The 21,629-nt window shown below is 39.9% G+C and overlaps 1 protein-coding gene across 1 annotated transcript; it reads left to right on the forward strand.

Moving 5' to 3' along the window:
- Positions 1-581: 581 nt before the first annotated feature.
- RSAD2 (radical S-adenosyl methionine domain containing 2) lies at positions 582-20,305 on the forward strand. The gene is made up of 6 exons (XM_004609375.2): positions 582-1,884; positions 6,669-6,830; positions 10,932-11,161; positions 12,748-12,897; positions 14,836-14,868; positions 17,285-20,305. Exons 1-6 carry the CDS (start codon positions 1,539-1,541, stop codon positions 17,447-17,449), a joined length of 1,086 nt encoding a protein of 361 aa, XP_004609432.2. The 5' UTR covers positions 582-1,538; the 3' UTR covers positions 17,450-20,305.
- The last annotated feature ends 1,324 nt before the right edge of the window (positions 20,306-21,629 follow it).

Genomic DNA, 21,629 nt, shown 5'->3' on the forward strand with positions numbered 1-21,629 from the left:
TGTGGAGTGGTGTCCAAGGTGACCCAGAGCATCATCCCTGCTGCGATTGGGGTTAGCAAGACTGTGAGCAAGTTGGCCCAGGGATGAACAGGAAAATTATTAGCATTAGCATGAAGAGTCCAGGTCCACGGAAAAAGGAGAGGAGTTTAGTAAGTTCTATTTTGTCATACACCCTCGATAAATTACACTGTACTCCCCCCCACCAAAGAAAGGGGAAAAAATCAATAGAAAATTAAATGACTAAGAAAACTGCAAAACTACACCACAAGTGCAGCAGTTCTCTGTTTTGTTTGAGGGAGGTGGGATTAGACCATACCTGGCAGTGTTAAAGGATACTCATAGTGGTGCTCAGGAAACGATGTTGTGTCAAGGACAGAACCAGGACCGGCTTCATGTAGAGCAAATGTCTTAATCCCTGGACTATCCTTTGGTCTCTCCAGTAATTCTTGCTAGTTAAGAAGCATCTTAGAAAAAACATCAGACTTTTCTACTCCCTATTAAAAAAGCCATAGATTTCACTCATGTGTGGTAGATAAATGAATGAACTAGACAAGAATATAAATAGATATAAGAACATAACAGTCATTACCAGAGGGAAGAGGGAAGAAGGGGAAATGGGGTTAATGGGATGAATTAAAGGATGCCTTTGGTGGAGAGCATACTGTAGTATGCATATATGCATACATATGCACATAAAGAATAGTGATAATATTGCATCTAATCATATACATATATATGATTGATACACATTTATGTATATTATTAGATGCATATATACATAGATACATATATGCAAATATGGGGTCAATTTGTAAAGCAACATACCAGAAATGTATAAAATGTTATAAGCTCATGTTACTTCCATTGTCTAAATCATATAGAAATTCAAGAAAATATAAACATTCAAATGTCGGCACAATCATAATACACAAATCAAACTGAACAAGTAAAGGGTAAAGGTGAATCAATGTACAAATGTCATATGCACATTTAAATTTTTTGGGGGGGGGTGGACACCCGGATCAACTCATAGGCCACACAATTGTGAAGCAATTGCTTTTACAAGCTCCATCTGACTTTCCATTTAAACTCTGATCTGAACAGACTCTGAGGCTGGGGGGCTCTGCCCTCATCCCCAGACACATTCCTCGTCTTTTTCCTGAGCCCCATAGCAAGCGTTGATGGAGTGCCACCCAGGGCAGAGGGAGAGCAGAAGCTTTTCCCAGCTGTGATGTCATAACCGTGCAGGGCAGCACCTGAGGGCCTGCTCTGTCTGTTGCCCCCCAGAGCCTCTGCGAGGCTGCAGTGTGTGGGGCCCTCCTGAGAAAGGCTGTCTGCACGGCAGGCAGAGGCCAGCAGCCAGGCAGTTTCGGCTTTGGCCCGCTTCCAACTTTCATTTCTGTGAAGAAAAAAATCGAAACTGAACTCAGCTGAGAGTTCTCGTCAGAGAAGGTGTGTCTGTGCTCCCGTGACAGTTCGCTCAGGCACATAAAAGGCGAGTGGTCCCATGGCAAGGCATCCTCAGGGTGCAACCAACCATGTCGGTTCTCATGCCTGGGGCTCTTGCTGAGAAGCTGCAGGGAGCTCTGGAGCAGCTAATGAGCTTCCTGTGGAACATCCTGGTGTCCCTGAGCTTCAGGCTCAGGTCCAAGTTCTGGCCGCCAGGCACCGAGTGTGGACAGCGGCAGCTGGGAAGGAGTAAAGAAGAGGAGTCTGGTAGGGCAGAGGGGCAGCTGGCTGTGTCCACCATCCCCACCAGCGTCAACTACCACTTCACCCGCCAGTGCAACTACAAATGCGGCTTCTGCTTCCACACGGCCAAAACGTCCTTTGTGCTGCCCCTGGAGGAGGCCAAGAGAGGGCTACTGATGCTCAAGGAAGCGGGTGAGTCCCTGTCCCAGCGGGAACCAAGATGTGCAGCCATGGGGAGGTGGGTTCAGGGACAGGACTTGGGGGGGGGGTGCTTAGGGGGCTGAGAGGCTGGAAGCTTCTCCGGATCTTTAGTTGAAGATGTCTGGGCAGTGTTGACCTCCTTCTGCTAGAAAATGATGAGGTGAACATGGCCCTCCCAAGACAGATTTGGGGTGACCCCCTGGGTAAATGGAACAGACCTGCCCTGGTCCTCCTGCCATTTGCCAATGAGCAGAAGCCTAAGCAGTTGCCACGCGGGCCACACAGAACCTGGGCAGATGCAGTTTGGAAAGGTTGTGCTACTTTGGGCATGTGTCCCAAGAACTCCAGGGATGAAATTTTTTGGAAACTGTGATTGAAGGACACTGAAAACAAACACAAAAAAAATTGGACTGGAGGCCTGCAACTTTTTGAATTGTTCAAACCATGTCTGTGCATCTCATAAGTAATTCTAAGTAGACTAGCAACAACTCAGATATGTCATTGACTTTGCTCTAGAGATTTCCAGACTGAATTCCATGTTATCAGTAGCTTGCAGGCACCTCATAGAGAAGCTCAGCACATTAATTCCAACAACATATGGCCTGCCTCCCCTCCAGCCACGCCCCCCCCATCTGACCAGCCTGGTCTTCTGTTGCTATCTCTTTAAGGTCATGTGTTTAGCGCTAGACCCGATTTTTCTAGCTCTTTGGCCAGCTTTTCCTCACCTTGTTTAATGTGTTTATGGAAATCTAATGCAACAGTAATACATATCATTAGTAATCCCGTGGATTTCACATTGTGGGGGTAGTCAGGTAAATAGTATTTAGATTCAGGAAGAAAACACTGCCACACCCAAAGCCACATGCTCAATTCATCTACTACGTTCTCCACCCTATCAGGCTGACCGCTCCCTTGTCTCCTAATGAGACAAGACATACAAGACAGAAATGAGTTCTGCTTCAGAGCGGACCTCCCCTCGTGAAATATCATGCTGCGTGTGCTGTCTTGAAGCTGACTTTTCTCCCCATTATATGAGCTTAGCCATCCACAGCTGACCCAAGGAAAGATCTGCCTTGCCACTTCCCAGAAGGTCTAGAGAAACTCTGTTCTTATCAGGAATGTTGTATTTCATCTCACTGTCTCTGCTCCGATCACACAGTTTGGAGGCATTTGGGGGGTGCTGCTCGTGTCCAAAGGAGTTCAGTTGCCTCCGGGGTCGAGCTCACGCGGCGGCAGAAAAGCTACTGAGAGTTCTTGAAGAAAAAGAACTTGTCACTCAGGACCATGTAGGGAAGTATGGTCTAGACACAAAACTGTGGTGTAGATGGACGCTGTAGTACACAGTCTCTAATGTTTCCAAGGGAAGAAATAGAGCAGAGCAAGTAGGCTTAGCCTGGACTAGTTTGAATAATTTCAAAGAACTCTGGACATAGGGTTCTCCCTGGTTCTCCAGGACAGTGTGTAATGCTCAAGAGTGGTGCTTAGTAAATTAAGTCCTTAATTAGTCAGGACTTAATTGAATACTAAATCAATTAAATCAGGACTTAATTGAATATTCAGAAGAGGAACTGACCAACTACTAGGCAGGGCCTCAAATCGGGTCAAAACATCATTTTAGGGCCAGAGAGATAGCACAGGGATTAGAATACCCGTCTTAGATGGGGTCAACATTTGTTTGATCCCCAGTATCATATGTGATCCCCTGAGCACACACCAATAGTAAACCCTGAGTACCACTAAGTATGGTCCCCAGACAGCAACAACAAAGAAGTCAGCAATTTTAGGGCTATGTTAGAATTCGCTTGCATTAGTTAGTTCCTTAGCGGTCACACAATTAGCAATACAATTTGTCATAATTTGTGTGATGAATAGATTAGCAGAGCAGTTCGGAGAGAAGATTGTGCAGGTATGTCTGAGTCCCTTACCAGTTTCTCTAAAGCTTTTCACTGTTCACTTGGTGTTTCTTATTACTTTATGCCTGTGACTGGCTTTGCTTGCTACTCTTGCTGAATTTGGTGCATGCACCTTGGAGCACTGAATTTAACGTTTCCATTTCTCTGACCTGTCCCTCTTCCACTCCATGTGTGACACTCCATGACTACTCTGCCTCCTGATATGTAGTGTGGATATGTCCTCTGGATATGTAGTGTGATGTCTGTGCTCTCAGCATCGCTAAGACATTTGAAATGGGTATTTAAAACTCATTTAGTGAAAACTGCTTACTAATTAAAGGTCCATTCTGGAACTGGCCCACCCTGATGTGGACCACCAGCCTAGAGCAAGCAGTAAAGATCCTTGTTGAACTGAATTAAAAATGAACTTCAACTGTGACAATAGCAGCTATGGAATTTGAGATATACTGGGACCACTAGCCTAGAGCAAGCAGTGAAGATTCTTGCTGAACTGAATTAAAAATGAATTTCAACTGTGATGATAGCATCTATTGAGTTTGAGATATCCTGGGTCTTCTACCTAAACACAGTTTTTTGGGTTTTTTTTAAAATCTCATTTCCTCTGATCTTTCCTCCAGTTCACTATAGTGATAGAAACATGATGACACTAAGGAAATAAGCTTATAAAAAATCAGCAAACTCTAACTGACTTATGGGGCCTTTCCAGTCTCAAACGGGGGCCTCAGGGGGATGCAGAAACTCAGCAGACTTCTCTAGGGGAGGAAGACTCTCTCTGACAAGGAACTCAAGGATGATGCAAAAGTAAGACAAGAGGTAGAGAGCAGGATGCAGTCAATCCTGAAGACAGAAATTCCCTCACCACCTAGTGCCCAATGAGTCCCCACCATAATTCCTGTCTAAGATCAGAGAGGAGAAACTTCCACATTGAAAATGGGAAAAAGGAAATGCAAGTTACTCTATGCATGTGAGAAGCCCATTTCTGGATGCAGGCAGCTGATGTCTTCCCAGAGGAAAAAGGGAAGAATGATGCCTGGGGAAAATAAAATGGCCCAAAGGAAAGGCCAAGGACACTGACATTTTGGGGCACATTTTCATAAGTAAGCCATTTGATCCTTCTGTCACTGTAATGAACTCCTCCATTTGGCTAATCCTTTCCTTAACCATAGAAAGACTCATCAGCTCTTTTTTTTTGCCTCACCCAAATATGAATGGATACATAAATGCACACACAAAAAGGCAAACACCAAGACAGAGATAATACAAGAACAATTCAAGACTGCCTAATAATCGCAGAGATAAGCGACTTTACAAATATGAAATAAGAAGAGAATGTCAAAAGAACAGATTATGAGAGTTTGGGAAACTAAGAATGGTGTTTCTAGTATTAAAATTTTGATTGTCTTAAAGATAAGTTCTTAGAAAAATGAAACAGCATTTAACATTATCGAAAACAGGTTAAATTCAGAAGGTTCGTTGTGAGCATGGCAGAACTTTTTGAAAAAGAAAAGTAAATTTAAAAGAGGGAGAAATTATTGAACACCTCTTATTTTTGTGCATTTATATATCCATTCATATTTGAGTGATGTACTACAAACTAATGAATCATTTTATGGTTAAGGAAAGGATTAGTCAAATGGATGATTTCACTATAATGACTGAAGGATCAAATTGCTTATTTATGAGTGTCCCCAAATGCCAGAAAAGAAAACTTATAGTCAAAAGAGGATTTTTTTAGATCAATGGCTTTCCAAGTACCAGAAAAATAACCAAAAAGAGATGCCACTTAGTTACATTCTCTTGAATTTCAAAATATTAAAAAATTCTAAATATTAGAAAAACTTCTGCAAGGAGAGAAAAATTTTGAAAGGGAAATGTATGTGCTTACAAAGGACTAAATGTAAGCATATATTCAGATTTCTGAATAGTTCTAGTCATAAAACATAGAAAATAATAGATAATGTTCTAAAATTCAAGTTAAAGTGACTCACATAGTGTATTACTCTGTGCTGAACTCTACTGATTACAAATGTAGGCTGGCACATGCAAATCCAAACTTAATTCATATCTCAGAAATGCATCCCCTTTCTCCAAATAATAGATAAACTAAAAGAAGAGAAATTCTGTTGGACAAAAAATATCAGTGGAGAGTGGAAAGAAAATTCAAGTAGATGTCTGGATCTCATGTAGAATAAGATCTAAGGATGAGAATAGGCCCATGAGCAAACTTCTAGACTAAGTTAAGATTAGTTCCCTGCTGTGCAAATCTCTGGGCTTTTATGTGGCACCTTTCACTTCCAACAATTCTATTATATGTGCAATTCACCTTCTGTATTAAACTGCATCTATTTAAAATAGAGAAGGGAGGAAGATCTATATCAAACCCTAAATTGTTGTTGATGAGGAAATAAGGGATAGAGGATAATGAAAAATGTTGTGAGTTGGTCAGTGGAAGAGTGTTTCTGAGAATGCACAAGATTTGAGAAATCAGACACATCTACCTAATTGATTTATCTAAGGGAATTTCTTGGACAAGAGTGATAGCACAGTGTGTAGGGCGTTTACCTTACATGAGGCCAACCCGGGTTCAATTCCTCTGCCCTTCTCGGAGAGCCCGGCAAGCTACTGAGTATCTCACCCTCAAGGCAGAGCCTGACAAGCTACCCATGGCATATTCAATAGGCCAAAAACAGTAACAACAAGTCTCACAGTGGAGATGTTATTGGTGCCCGCTGGAGCAAATCGATGAGCAACAAGATGACAGTGACAGTAACAGTTGCTTCTTTTCTGCTGTGTTGAGAAAAATATCACGTCTTCTTTAAAGGAATAGAGGGTGACTCTGTGCATACACCTTTCCTCTCACAGGTATGGAGAAGATTAATTTTTCTGGTGGAGAGCCATTTATTCATGATCGAGGGGAATACCTGGGCCAGTTGGTGAAGTTTTGCAAGCAGGACCTCCAACTACCCAGCGTGAGCATCGTGAGCAACGGGAGCCTGATCCGAGAGAGGTGGTTCAAGGAATATGGTGAGCGTCCTGAGAGCACTCTTGTGCTCACTGCTGCTGTTGCTGTCCCTGCCTGCGGTACCTTCCCACCTGGGCACCAGGCCAGGCCTGCTGGGTACTGGACAGGAGGGAAGAAAACAGACACACTTATTCTAATATGTGGATGAGGTTGTGGTGGTTTTCATTCCTTAGGCTTAAGTAAGCAGACAAGACAAAATAGATAACAAGTGACATGAGTAAGAATATCACTTCTGACCATTTCAAGGTTTCTAATATTAAAACCTAAGGCTTTTTTTTTCAGCTTAGCCATTGAAGGGGAAAATGAACAAGTTTGCAGTTTGGCAAGTGCTAACATATTGTTCACTTGCTATAGTTTACTTTTCAAAATGCTATCAGAAATAGAAAATTGTGCAAGCGTCATACAAATTTAGCAATTTGATGAAATAGTCATTCTTGCCAGTGTTTTGTTAATCATGGGTTATGTTCACCCTGCGTTAAATATATCAGAACCTCGTGGTGTGTGAACAGGCCAATTTGGTGAGAGGGAGGCGGAGAGAGGGCTCCAAGGGATTAAATGATTAGGAATTATTGTATCCTACGGCTGCTAAGGTCCTTTACAACCAAGTTTTATGTAAATATAACAACCTTAGAGAATCATCTGGCATTAGAAAGTTATTATTGCTGCCATCATTTCAGAAAGCAGTTACAATGTAACTCTTGGCATGCAATTTGCTTAACTTTTGACTTTGTATGGATTATTTTTAGTCTTGAAATCAAAGGCCAGTTGTATTGACTGACAATATGAAAAGGATTTTCATAGGACATCTTTAACCAAATACCCCTTCCAAATGCCTCTTGCTTTTCTTTTTTAAATGGGCATAATGAGGAGGAAAGAAGGGAAGCTGTAGATGTGGGTCTCTGACCTTCAGTGAAGATCAATAGAAAGAAGACCCAATACTTTCAGTGAACAAGTATCAAAAAGTAACCTACATCAATGAATGAGAAGCTAAAAAGGAGTAACTCAGCAAAACAGGGAATCAGAGTTTCAAAATACCAGTGTGGAAATCATAATCAGAGATAATAAAGATTTAAGGAGCAGTGTAGCCAGAGATTAATTGGTGAGTCTGTTGGGAGTTTGCCTGGTATAGGCTCTACTCCAAAATGGGGTCCACAACACAGTCAGGAGTAGAACCACGCTTCGGGTGCTAATGTTCTAGTGTTTGAATGAGAGAAGGGGCTAGATTAATGAATTCAGAAGTATAGAAGATACACAAGTTTCAGTGCCAGGAGAGAATGAGAGTAAAACCTGTGAAGATTAGGAAACATTCTGCCCTCCTCAGAGTGAACAAGTATGCCAACAGCTAAAAGTATCTCTTGACTTTTATTCTTCATGAGAATTTTGGGAGATTGTTGCGTATCCTCAATGATGTATCAGGAATGTGTATTCTACATTAGAAATATTTTAAAATATTTACAACATTTAAAAAATCTACTGTTATCCCATTGCTCATTGATTTGTTCAAGCGGGCACCAGTAATATCTCTCATTGAGAAACTTATTGTTATTGTTTTTGGCATATCCAATATCCAATATAAAAAATTTAAAAAAATTAAAAATCTAAACGATTTAAAAAATCTAAATGATTTAAATTTTTGATGAATACTTGGAAATAGTTTAGATATCATAAGAATCAGTGTGTGGGGCTATCCGCACAGCAACTATGCCTCTGGGTTTCCATCTCTGATTGAAAGGGCTAGAGTTGGTTTAGGGTTTTGAGTGGATTAAGATATTGTCTTAGAGCTCCCAATATCAGTTGCAGTTTGGAAATGTAGTAGTGCTCCAAAGACTCCATAGCAAGCTATACTCACAGCTAGGATTTGTTAAATTAAAGGATACAAGGTGAAACAGCAGGCAGATGATCTGCATTTCTGGAGTCTGCTCTACCTTAAGATGGGCTCCACAATACAGAAGGAGCAGCCGATGCATTGGGCCCATCCCTGAACATCCAGACTCTGATCCAAACCTGTTCAGGTGCATGCAATGAGTCTTTCTCTTTGTGAACTACGTTTGGAGTGTCTTTGTCCCAGAACAGTTATTTTAGACTTAGATTCTGAGGCTGATACTATGGCCAGGGTGATAGTACAGAAGGCATAGCACAGCAGGTAGAGCATTTGCCTTGCATGTTGCAGACACCCAGGTTTGATCCTAGCACCCCATATGATCCCCGGAACCACTCTAGGAGTGATCCCTGAGCACATAGCCAAGAGTAAATCTTGAGCACCATCAGGGTGTGACTCCCAAACAAAAAACAAACAATAAACAACAAAAAAGAGTTTGAGGCTTCTATGCAGGGCTGATCTCTTCTGGTTCTGTAATCAGCCATGGACACTGAAAGTCAAGACCCCCAATAATGACACCAGGTACATCAAGATTTTTGGTAGGCAACTGAAAACTCTTGACAGGATGATTTGACATGTTCCTTTAGATTAGCCATATACATCATCAATAGAAAGCATATTCTGGCACAGGAGCTAACCATGATTCTGTTGTGATTCCAGAATCTTTAGAAATAAATATGCAAGAAATGAGCAAACAGATCTGCTTTCTTAAGCTACTTCTTGTGAGGGTTTTGAGGAGCAACTCTGAGAATAGTTTGGGTATCATAATAATCTGCAAAGTTGGAAAGCTAACAGAATAAGGAACTAACGTAGGAGTCTCAACTGATGTGGAAATCAGCTAGTGCTTGAATATAATTGATAGGTCTCTGAGTTCCTGATTTTGAACTTTCATTTTGGTTTAATTATACCTCTTGTTCAGAAAGAAAACTAAAGTATTTCTGGTGCTTTTCTCAACTTGATATGTTATTATAAATTTAGTTTATGGTATGTTTAAGAACATTTTGAGTTGTTTTATATAGTGGTTGTTTTTTAAATTTGGCTCCAGTTGGTGCTAGATGCTTTGGAGCCTATAAAGATGTGAAATGCATATGCTTGTCATTAGTGAGAATGGACACTATTTAGGACCCTGAGATATCAAGGGGTCTGTGAACAGGTAACAGATGGTAACTTACTCAAATTGCATTAGTATACAGTTCAGAACACGTGCCCATTTTAATCTTTCTCCAGTTTATACTGAAATGTTCAAGTTATTCATGTGTCTAGCATTACATCAGTCCTCATTAAAATTACTCTTTAATTATAAAATTAAAGATGTTACATAAAAAGTTTTAGAATCCTGCTTCTCCAATATTTGAGTCACTTTAAGAGCTGACTTTTTAAGCAAATTCTACATTGTCAGAAGACATGAAAAATGAAAATCTAGTCAAAACTGCAAGGAGTTGGCCATTGAAAGACAAGGAGATGAAGGTACCTGTACATAAGAGACAATAGTATGGAACAGCAGAGATTAAAGGACAAACAAGAAAGACAGAAGGGAATGCAATGTTACAACCACTGACAGGAAATAGAGCAAAGTAAAGATCATTTTTATCATCATCTAAGAGTAACAAATCTACAATCAGGGCTCAAAATAGATACATTAACGGGAGGGCTTTTTATCCTCTGGTTGCTCAGCTGAATCTCTGCTTATCTCTGCCTCCTCTGCCTCTTAAACAGTTTTGCCTGACATTGAGTCTATAAATATTTATTTAGACTACGAATCAAATATGCAGATGTTATCATGAAGCAGCCAAATAACTTGGCAAAAAAAGATCAGGTTTCTTCTATGGAGCAATTTGATATATATGATAAGAAAATAGTAAATTTATACGTGTTCACAAATATATCTGGAGACAGAAAAATATTCACTTTTCTCAGATATTACATGATTCTAATTGATAAATTAATGAAAAATAAATTTAAATATATTGACAAAGGACCACACACATGTAGAGTTTTGGAAGAGTCAATCACTACCATTTCATGAAGAGTGGTTGATTATTTTTTCAAGATTATAGACACAAGTTCCAAGTCTAATTCACACTTCAGTGACTTTTGTGGGTATAAGCTTATCTTTTTAAGCACAAAAACAGAGGTACAAGTAAGATATGTTTTACCATCAAGAAACATAAGTGTCTGAAAGTGAAATGGATGAAAACAGTAAGATTTGGTTATTTTTGTTCAGGTGACTATTTGGATATTCTGGCCATCTCCTGCGACAGCTTTGATGAGCAAGTCAATGTTCTGATTGGTCGTGGTCAAGGAAAGAAGAACCATGTGGAAAATCTTCAGAAACTGAGAAAGTGGTGTAGGGATTACAGAGTGGCCTTTAAGATCAATTCAGTCATTAACCGGTTCAACGTGGATGAGGATATGAATGAACACATCAAAGCTCTGAACCCTGTGCGCTGGAAAGTAAGTCCAGTGCTGTTTTTACAGTTGCAGTTAGAGGAGAATTTATAAGAGATTTGTTTCAGTGAAACCTCACATGATAAGGGTACTGAGAATTCTAGGCCTCCCCTGTTCAGCTCTGTTTCATCTCTAAACAGCATACATTCTCTTTGTCTCAATTTTCCATTCTGAGAACTGAAACTGATTCCTGTGTGCCAAACTGTTATAAAGATATTGGAAGCAAAAGTACCTAAAGTATCAAGAGATACTTTTATATTTATATAAGTAATATATATTATATAAGCATATATAATATATATTTTATACTTTTGCATATATATTCTAAAATATATACATAGAAACTCTAATTGATATTAATTTATATAGAACTAAAATTTATTTGTAGTAAAAACATATATATGTATACATATATATATATCTTATGTATATACAAATGTACATTTGCATATAATGATTTACATATAATGTGACCACTCCATAGTGTGGATTTCTTCTTGAAATATTGCCTTATTATAAATAGATAGTTACTTTATAACTTGGTATCAGTGCATTTTTTATTGAATTATTCAAAGATGCTGGTAGCAAAATCAGCCCCAGATTGAGGCAAAATTTATTTACCTAGACCCAGTCACCAAAATCCTGCTTTATGGCAGACTCCACCGTCAATCTCCAGAATATCTAAGGTTTTAGTACATACATGCAACTCAAGTTGTATTTAGTATGCGCAATGGGCTTGTGAATTATTATAAAGTTTTCAACCTTTGGCTGTCCTTCAGGATCTACTCAGGGGATTGCTTTGAAAAGCAGCTTGTTGGACTTCCTCCCAGAGCTACTTTCCTGAAGCAGGGCTCGTGTGGGCAGTGGGCACCAGCAGCAGGGCTTACAAGAGCATGCATTGTTAACAAACTGCCTGGGTGTCCCTCTGTCACTAGGCAAAATCTGAGCCTCGACCCTAGGAAAGATGGAAACTTATTTCTAGAAAGAAAAAAATGCATATCTGTATACACAGGTGTGCATTTACATATAATGTAGTCACTTATGGCGTGCTAGTATAATGGAAAGAGAAAGGAATAAAATTTGATTCTGCCAAAGTGCCTGGATGGCTCCCGGGAGAAAGTGGAGCTTCTTTTCCAACAGGAGAAGAGAATTCCATGCCTAGCGAATGCATACCCTGGGGTAGCTACAGGGGTTCTGATCCAAAGATGAGGAGGGAAGTCCTGGCAAGACACTCTACTTCTTGAAGGTTCCCTAGAACAAGTGTTAAAAAGATCTTGTGACCAGTGCTGGTGGGGTTAATGAGAAGGATCTAAAGAAGCCGGGGCAGAGGTTTGGTGGGGTACAGGTGAACATGGCATAAATCTCATGCAAAAATCATGAGATTACGGGGCCCACAAGTAGGACAAGGGACCACAGGAAAGAAACCAGGTAGGAAGGGAATTATACTTGGTGGGTGCAGGGAAGTGGAGAAATGCTGCTTCAGAGTCTTCCTGGCTTAGAACGGAGACAGTCTGTGCCTTATGACAGGAATGACAGGTCCATAGAAGCGGTGGAGCGCCATTCACAAGGCTATGCCTGCATTTGTCTTCCAGGTCTTCCAGTGCCTGATCATTGAAGGGGAGAACTCTGGAGCAGATGCTCTGCGAGAAGCAGAAAGATTCCTCATCAGCGACGAAGAATTCACAAACTTCTTAGAGCGTCACAAAGACTTGCCCTGTTTGGTTCCCGAGTCAAACCAGAAGGTTGTGTCAGATGCATGCTATTCTGTTCCTCATTTTCCACTTAGATCTATTCCAAGCAGGGGTTCCCCCAAGGGCTCCAAGCAATGGGACTGGGTCCTGGGTAGCAGCTGACTTCCCAGTCTCAGAGTCTCAGAGGTGGAGCTGAGGAGAGGCAGGACAAAGTTTGAGGACTTCTTAATCACTGGGACATTCTCAAGTTCCTTTGCCCACGTGCAGATTCTCACTTAGCTGTGATGAAGAAGTCACACAATCCCGCATCTTTAACAAGCTCACATGTGCTGTTCACCATCCCTAGTTCACCTCCACTCAGTAGCAGAGTCGAGACTTGCCTGTCTGCAGGAGTCAGCAAACTATAGCCTCTGGGACAAAACCAGAATGCATGCTATGAAGGGGAGCAACAAAGGAATAATATTCTTGATGAATAAACATATTAAGCAATTTGTCAGGATCCATGAAGTTTTAGTGGTATATGGTATACTACATCAGAAGACTTAGATTATAACAGAGACCATCTGACTTCCAAGGCATAAGACTTAACCTCTGGCCCTTGACAAAATACAAGGTGGCAGACCTTTACCCATAGGGGTAAGGTACAGAGGTTTGCCGACCCATAGGAATAGAGGCACAATTTTGAGGCTAAATAAGGTGTGACTTGCTGGTATTAAGGGAGTTATAATAAAGTTTTCTATTATAAAAACTCTTTTTTTCTACTATTTCTCCCAAATAGTAGTATTAAAAGAGACTCTGCTTTCTATATATATAAAAAAAGCAGAGATGGACTGCAGACACAGTCCCTGGCAATATTAAATAATAAGAACAGAACTCTTCAGAACTGAAGGATAGAATGAAATTAGGGGCACTTTGTCTAGAGCATTCAGAACAAACACCTTTCTGCCTTCAGTAGAGGGGCAGGCCTATAAGAATTTGAATCTATCCAGAGGTGACAAGGCAGTGTTGAAGTCTCTGACTACTATTGTATTGCTGGCGATGTCCTCCGTAAAATCTGTTAGCAGTTGTTTTAAGTATTTAGCTGGTCCCTCATTGGGTGCATGTACATTTAAGAGTGTGATTTCTTCCTGTGTACAATACCCTTGATAAATAGAAATGGCCTTCTCTGTCCTTTCTGATCTTTTTCAACCTGAAATCTCATTGTCCGATACTAGTATGGCCACCCCAGCTTTTTTGAGGGAGTTGTTTGCTTGCAAGATTGTTTTCCATCTTTTAACTTCGAGTCTATGTTTGATCTGATTGTTCAGATGTGTTTCTTGTAGACAGCAGAATGCTGGTTTCAGTTTCTGGATCCATTTGCCACTCTGTCTCTCTTGATAGGTGCATTTGACATTGAGAGACCATTGACCATTGACATTGAGAGAGATTATTGTCATGGGGTTTTGTGCCATCTTTCTATAGGGGTTTGTTGCGCTTATGGGTGTTTTCTTTCCTGTCTTATAGGAGCCCTTTTAGTCCTTTTAAGTTTGGTTTTGAGTCTATAAAGTTCCTGAGATGTTGTTTATCTGTAAAACAAAGGTGGGGTGGGATGGGGGAGATAGGGTGGGGGTGGATGGGAGGGATACTGGGATCATCGGTGGTGGAGAATGGGCACTGGTGGAGGGATAGGTACTTGAGCATTGTATGACTGAAACACAAGCACGAAAAGTTGTAAGTCTGTAAAAACATTTTTAAAAAATTAAAAAAAAAGGAATTTGAATCTAAATGAACACAAAAAAAGATTTCCCTGGGATGTGTGTTGGGTGTGTTGGAGATTATGGCTGCCTTTTAAGGAACATAAAAGCCACACAAGGGATACAGGAAATGTTGAATCCACTACTGAAGGAACACAAACACATCAATCTTGTTGGTCAACACAAACACATCAATATTATTGCAAGTGGAAAAATACACTTCAAATTAAATTTGTATCTCATTTCTCCTTTGCAGATGAAAGATTCGTACCTTATACTGGATGAATATGTGAGTATTTCTAATGAACTATAAAATTAAAATAGTTAAGCAGTGGCCAGAGATATAAGACAATTAAGATGTGAACTAATAATAAAAATAATTAAATAGTGGTCAGAGAGAGTGGTACAGTGAGCAGGGTGCTTGCCTTGCACGTGAATGAATCCCCATTCGATCCCTGGCATTTTATTTGGATCCCTGAGCACTTCCAGGAATCATTCTTGAGTAGCAGAACCAGGAGTAACCCCTGAGGATTACTGAGTGTGCCCCCCCCAAAAAAAATAAGTAGTAATAGTAGGATTTAATAATCATGGTATAATGACCATATTTGTTTACCTTATCTAACACATTATATTTAATTATTTTTGGAGGAGGTTCTGGTTTTTGGGCCACACCCAGCAGTGCTCAGAGCTTACTCTTGGCTCTGAGCTCAGGAATCAATATATTTATATTTTCACTGGTTGACGCTCCTGTAAAGTCCATGCTCCACAGGTCAAGGTTCCAATTAAGTCCTTAGGAAGCCAACAGTCTGACACAATCCTTATATTTGCACACTAGCTTCCCCCACCCTCAGCCCATAGAGAGGAACTAAATGGTTCTTCCCTGTGGGTATGAATGTGCGGATGTCACAGTCAGACAAAATTTAGAGAATGAGTCAGAATCCTCTATTACGCCACCTTGGGCTGGGAGGCAGGCAGGTAGAGTGTTTTAGGAGGAGGTTAGTAAAGCCAGGCTTCACATTGGCTTTACTAACTGATGGCTCAGGATCCTCCTTGGCTTTGATGAGGTGTTTAAGTTCCTCTCCAAAAGTCCTATGTTAGTCATTTTTTGTTGCTGCCTTGCAAAGGAAAAGGAAAATCCACCCTTTTCAAAAATGGAAAACAATCACTTTCCTCTTCCCCTGCCTCCTTTAGGTTCAAATTCATAAACCTCTGCCAGTACTTTTTAGCAGAGGACAATAATTCCACTTGAATTTCTATTGTGAAGACATGAGCTCCCGTATGAACCATGGCTTCATTATGCTTAACTCTAGATTTGAGAAATACTTATTATGACATTTGGCATTTTGTAATCCTGAGTTAAGGGTACTTCACAGAGATTTCATTTTGTTGTTATTGTTCATCTAAGTTTCCTTCATGAAGCATAAAGAGAATGTTTATAACATACGGATGTTCAATATGGGTTCAAGGCACAAAGGAAAATTCAGATAGAATTTTTTTTGGAATAAAAATGTTCATGACTACATGGTATTGTAACCAAGCTTCCTCAACAAATGCTCTGGTTGCAACACAATTGAAGCAACCATATGGATTCACAACTTTCTCCTTGCACCCAGGAAAAATTAGTGTGTATTTTATTTGTGTATTTTAATTCAAAAGTAATACATGAGAATCAAATGATTCTCAAGAATATTAGAGGATGCTTGCAGCCGTGGTAGCTCATAAAATGTATGAAAATCTATTCCTGCCATTAGGGTGTTTAAAAGCCAAGATCTTGGGAAGGGACAATAGCTCAAATGGGAAAGCACATGTCTAACAAGCACTAGACCCCGAGTTTGATCCCTGGCACTGCGTATCTGTTGATCACCACATTCTGTAGTCATAGTGACTGCTGAGCACTGGTGGTTGTGGTTTTTGTGGCCACAGACCAGTACACTGCCTGGCAGAGCAAGCAGGACCACCTCTGCAGGTGAAGATAGAGAAAACAAAACAAAGCACAAAAACAAAAACCCAGCCCTTTAACAAAGCATATGACTATTCAACTGGTGGACCAGAAAGATGAAACAGGAATTAAGGTGTTTGCCTTGCATATGACAATCTCAGTTTGATTCACAATGTTTCATGGTCCCCTTTGCTTTGCTGGCAGAGAGAACAGAACCAGGAATATCCCCCACCCCCCAAGGCATTGTCAAGTTGTAGCCCAAAGAGCCCTCACCCCAGTCAAAACAAACAAAAAAAGACAATCTGATCTGACTTGTAGTTCTTTCTAATCTTATCCTTTTTCTCAAAAGAAGTCGTTACTAATATTTGCTTATGTATAACGCATGTACCTATAATTTCCTTCCTGCATCTCTCTACCTCCAGTGTCCTAAATGCACTCTGCCCTGCTTCTGTGCTCTCATATTACTAATTCTACAAAATAAAACAGATGTGAATGATTTTGGAAGTTTTTCTGCTTAACACTATCCCCACCCCCTATACTCATAGAGATATGCATACCTCCTGTGATAGATTTATCATGATATTGATCAAACAATCTAATATATGTCACTAACAGAAGATAAGTAGAGAGATGGAGTGGAGTTCAATATTATTTCATATTGCAGCTGGCTCAATTCTCAGCAAGTGAAAACATCAAAGGTGATCTGGGAAGAATCCCCAAAATAAATTATATGGAAACATTCCATTTTCTGTATTGTATTTCCTAGATGCGCTTTCTAAACTGTCAAAATGGACGAAAGGATCCTTCCAAATCCATCCTGGACGTTGGAGTAGAGGAAGCCATAAAATTCAGTGGATTTGATGAAAAGATGTTTCTAAAGCGAGGAGGAAAATATGTATGGAGCAAGGCAGAACTGAAACTGGACTGGTGAAGCTGAAAGAGAAACACACCTTTAATCCACTGGAGGGAAAGTCCTTTCAAAGGGTGACATTCTTGTCAATGACAACACCTGTTGACATTTCTTAGTGACTCCAAATCTGATTCTATCTGGCAAGCAGTGTCTGATCATCTGCAGCAAATGAACAAACACGGAACTTGGAAGGTCAAAATACAAAAATAGGGCAAAAACATTAACTTAGCTTATTTGACATTTACGTTTTTGAGCACTTTGTTGTGGCTTTTTTATTGCATTTTGAATTTAATTTTTTTTAGTTCCTTTATTTGATAAAATCAGTTCTTTTCTGGGATATCTGAGAAGTCCCATGGAAGGATTACAAAACAGAATTACAAAATAGCTCCCAGACTTTTGTTCTGCTAATTGCCATGTCTTTTTCTTTTCTGCTTTTGTACTACTACAATATTATATGTATATATATGTGTGTATATATGTATCTACTGTATATATTAATTTTGTTTTGTGTTTTGGGGCCACACCTGGTGATGTTCAGCGGTTTCTCCGGGCAGTGCTTGTAGGACTGACTGTATAGAATGCTGAGGATCAGACCCAGCTTAGCAGCATGCAAGGCTGTGTTCTTATCCACTGTACCATCTCTCTGGACCCCAACTACTACAATAATTTTTAACCATTAGTTCAGAAGTAGTCAACGAATGTTTAGAAGAATAAGAAATAATAATCTTACTAGTAAGTAACAAGAGGGGACAGTTCCTCTACTGAGATTCTCACCTGGTACCTGCTCACCCCAATGACATTAGGAATGCCAACTATTTCGAAAACTCTCCATTCTTCTCCCAGATTCTTAGCAAACCTAAGCTATGCTTCCCATTTAACAACAAAGTTGACATACAGTCTGCTTGGGTCATACTGTGACACTGTTCTGCAGGCTCTGTCAGTCTATTCATCACAAAAATATGTTTCTTTGAGTTTCTTTGAAAAGTGTCCACTGGCCGGATTGGCATATGCTGGGATTTTCATGTTCGAAAAAGGACCATAATTCATGTTTAGGAAATACTGAGATGAACAGTAGTTTATTTTAGCACTGAAGTTCCTACAAATAAAATTGTAGCATAAAATATTTCTTGGTAACTCTGAATATCTTGAAGTAAGGGTCTATGCAATATAGGACAACATCAGGTCATCTGAGTGCTTTTCCAGCACTAAGAAAGAACTTGAGGGAGCTGTCACTAAAAATACTCTCCCTGTGAACTTGTCACATGTAGTTTGTTCTTAACCTAGAAAGCATCTCATTGTCAGGAAAATTGTCATTTCCTATTATTGTTATTTCAAAAAAGCAAAATTTATGGGCAAGTTTTCTTATTTGACCCTTAGCTTACTCACACTGCAATTCCAGTGTCTATCACTAGATGGCACTTAAATGTTGCCTGATTTCTGATTCCATGCCAAGCGGCAGCAATTTCATTTTTCAGTATGTTTTCAATATTTGGTGATTTTCAAAGTTTTGGATTTTTGTAATTTTTTTCTCAGAAAAACTTTTCCTTCTCAAAGTTTTATGTCACCCTTAAAAATGCTCAGGGCTTATTTCTGGCAGTGCTTGGGGGACCATATAGGATTCTGTATCCTTCCTCCTGATGGGTTTTTGAGACTATTTTAAGTGATCATGGAATTCACATAAGTATAAATGTAAATCAGGTTCTTCATTATTTTTTAATTAGCATGAGTACATTCTGCCTATCTCTACATTGTCCAATAAGAATAAGCTCAATGAAGAAAGATCAATGACATAAAAGTGCTGCATACTGTGTTTGCTCAACCAGTTATTACAAGAAAATCTAATTTCCGACCACAGTGTCTCTGACTTCAAATGAATTTTTCTCCAGCTTAGAAAAACCATCTCTATTTCCCCCAAGGGAAATATGAAAGAGAACAAAATCTTGAGATATAAGCTACCTATGTTTGTTTGTTTGGGGCCACACTGGAAGTGCTCAAGGGCTAGTCCCAGCAGTGCTGGGGACCAGGCAGTGACAGGAATTGAACCTGGACCTCCTTCACGTGCACAGTGAGCCATCTCTCTGGCCTGACATAAGCTATTTTAAATATATTTTATACTTGAATAAAACAATTCTATACTGCCCCCTTCCTTACACACTATTAAGATACTCAAAATCTCAATAGTTAAAATATTTTTCAAGATTTATTTTTCTAAGGGTTAAAGCAGGGCTTTTAGCATTAGTGCAAATTGAACTTGGATAATATTGGTTTTAAGTGTGAGTGTGCATATTTGCCTTTTCATTAGGAAAACACACATTCATTAAACCGAGGTCTCTCATTTTAAGGTAAATGGTAAATAGATAATAATGCTTTAATTATTGCTTAAGTTCACGTTTTAGGAATAATAATATTTCATCCTCAGAGACTAGAAAGGTCAAACTTACATAGATAACATGTTTGTGTATGAATCATCTACTGCTTAATGATACATAATGTGATAGTTGTTTTCTTTTACGTTTGAAGTGGGTAAGAGTTGTTCTGAACTACCTGAAATGAGAGCCCTTTTGTAACTCTATCTGTATTTTGAAATTCATAGTGCTTGATGAATAAAGAATATTGATACCAAAACAAGAATACATAGTAATGATAAGAATTCATCTCACCCCACCTTTATTCAGGAACTTAATTGGTTGTGTTTAATTAGTTGTGATTCTAAGGAGCTTAATTATTCTGCAAAATTTTAAGACTTTTTATTAACTGTGTGTAAAGGAAGTTACTGGAGAACTATGTACACATTTCTTTTTAAATATGTGATGCTCTTGAACACTGATGTGATAAACTACTGTAAGGTGTTGCAATATATTAAAATGTTTTTTTTTGCATACTCCTCTGATAATTGGTTAATGCACTAGAGTCTCTCCTGAGTGTGTATTTAAAGTGACTGTGTGCTTTTACAAACTGCCATAGGCAACGGCAAGTACACTTTAAAAATCAACAAGGTTATCAATAATTCATCAACTTGTTTCAGAAAATTCAGGGCAATATGATGGAGTGCAACAAGTCACAAGGGAAAAATACTCTGTGTTTTCTAACACAAAAGTCGGACATTTATTTCTAAAATGAGAGTCCGGTGTCAAAAACTCGCTCAGGTCAGAGTCAAGGTAGAAGAGTTGATGAGGGGGTTAAGGTTCTTGCTTGCCTGCTTCTGACACTGCTTCAAGCCATGCACCACATAGTCCCCAGGGAATTGGCAGGAGCAACCTCTGAACACAGAGAAGAGAAGTTATGCTCAGCAGAATAGGATGTGGATCACTATCACCCCCATCCCCTCTGAAAAAAAAATGAATTCCACACACTGGGAACAAAGATAGTACCTCCCTCCATACAGTTAACTGAGAACCACCACCCTCCTGGGTATGATCTGGCCAGCTGTTTAAGGGCAGATATCTGGCATGGCAGAATACCAAACCTAAGTAGAACAAGACCCAGCACTCTAATTGGAAGCTATCCATTCTATTCCACCCACCTCAGATGTTTTAAACTCAGCCTACATTTGTTCTATAAGCTTTGGAGCAGCTGGTACGTTCACTCACTCAAAACCAAAGTCTCTGCTTTCCTAGTCCCCGTGTCCACCTTATTGCCTCTAGACTTCCATTTCTCCTTCAAAACATGCAGCATTATCTCAGTTTCTCTATACACTTCATCTCCCTTGGAAAGCACATATTTCTTCAAAGGGGGACAGGAGTGACAGCACAGCAGGTAGGGCGTTTGCCTTGCACACAGCCGACCCGGGTTTGATTCCTTCGACCCTCTCGGAGAGCCTGGCAAGGTACCGAGAGTGTCCCGCCCACCACAGCAGAGCCTGGCAAGCTACCCGTGGCATATTTGATATGCCAAAAACAGTAACAACAAGTCTCACAATGGAGACATTACTGGTGCCCGTTCAAGCAAATCAATGAGAATGGAACTACAGTGCGACAGTTCTTCAAAAGGTGGTGATGACTTCATTATCTTTCTTATAGGGTACAAGACAACCTAGGGATCCAGCCCAGTAGAAAGGACTGTAAGACAATAAAAGAGACTCAAAGGGGCAATGCCACTTGGGTGAACCATTGACTGCCACAGCTAGTATGTGCAACTCAACTCTTGCATCTGCAACTCAACTCAACACCCTCCACCAATGTACATTTCCCATAGACAAGTG

This window comes from Sorex araneus, chromosome X, assembly GCF_027595985.1.
Source record: "Sorex araneus isolate mSorAra2 chromosome X, mSorAra2.pri, whole genome shotgun sequence".
NCBI lineage: Eukaryota > Metazoa > Chordata > Mammalia > Eulipotyphla > Soricidae > Sorex > Sorex araneus.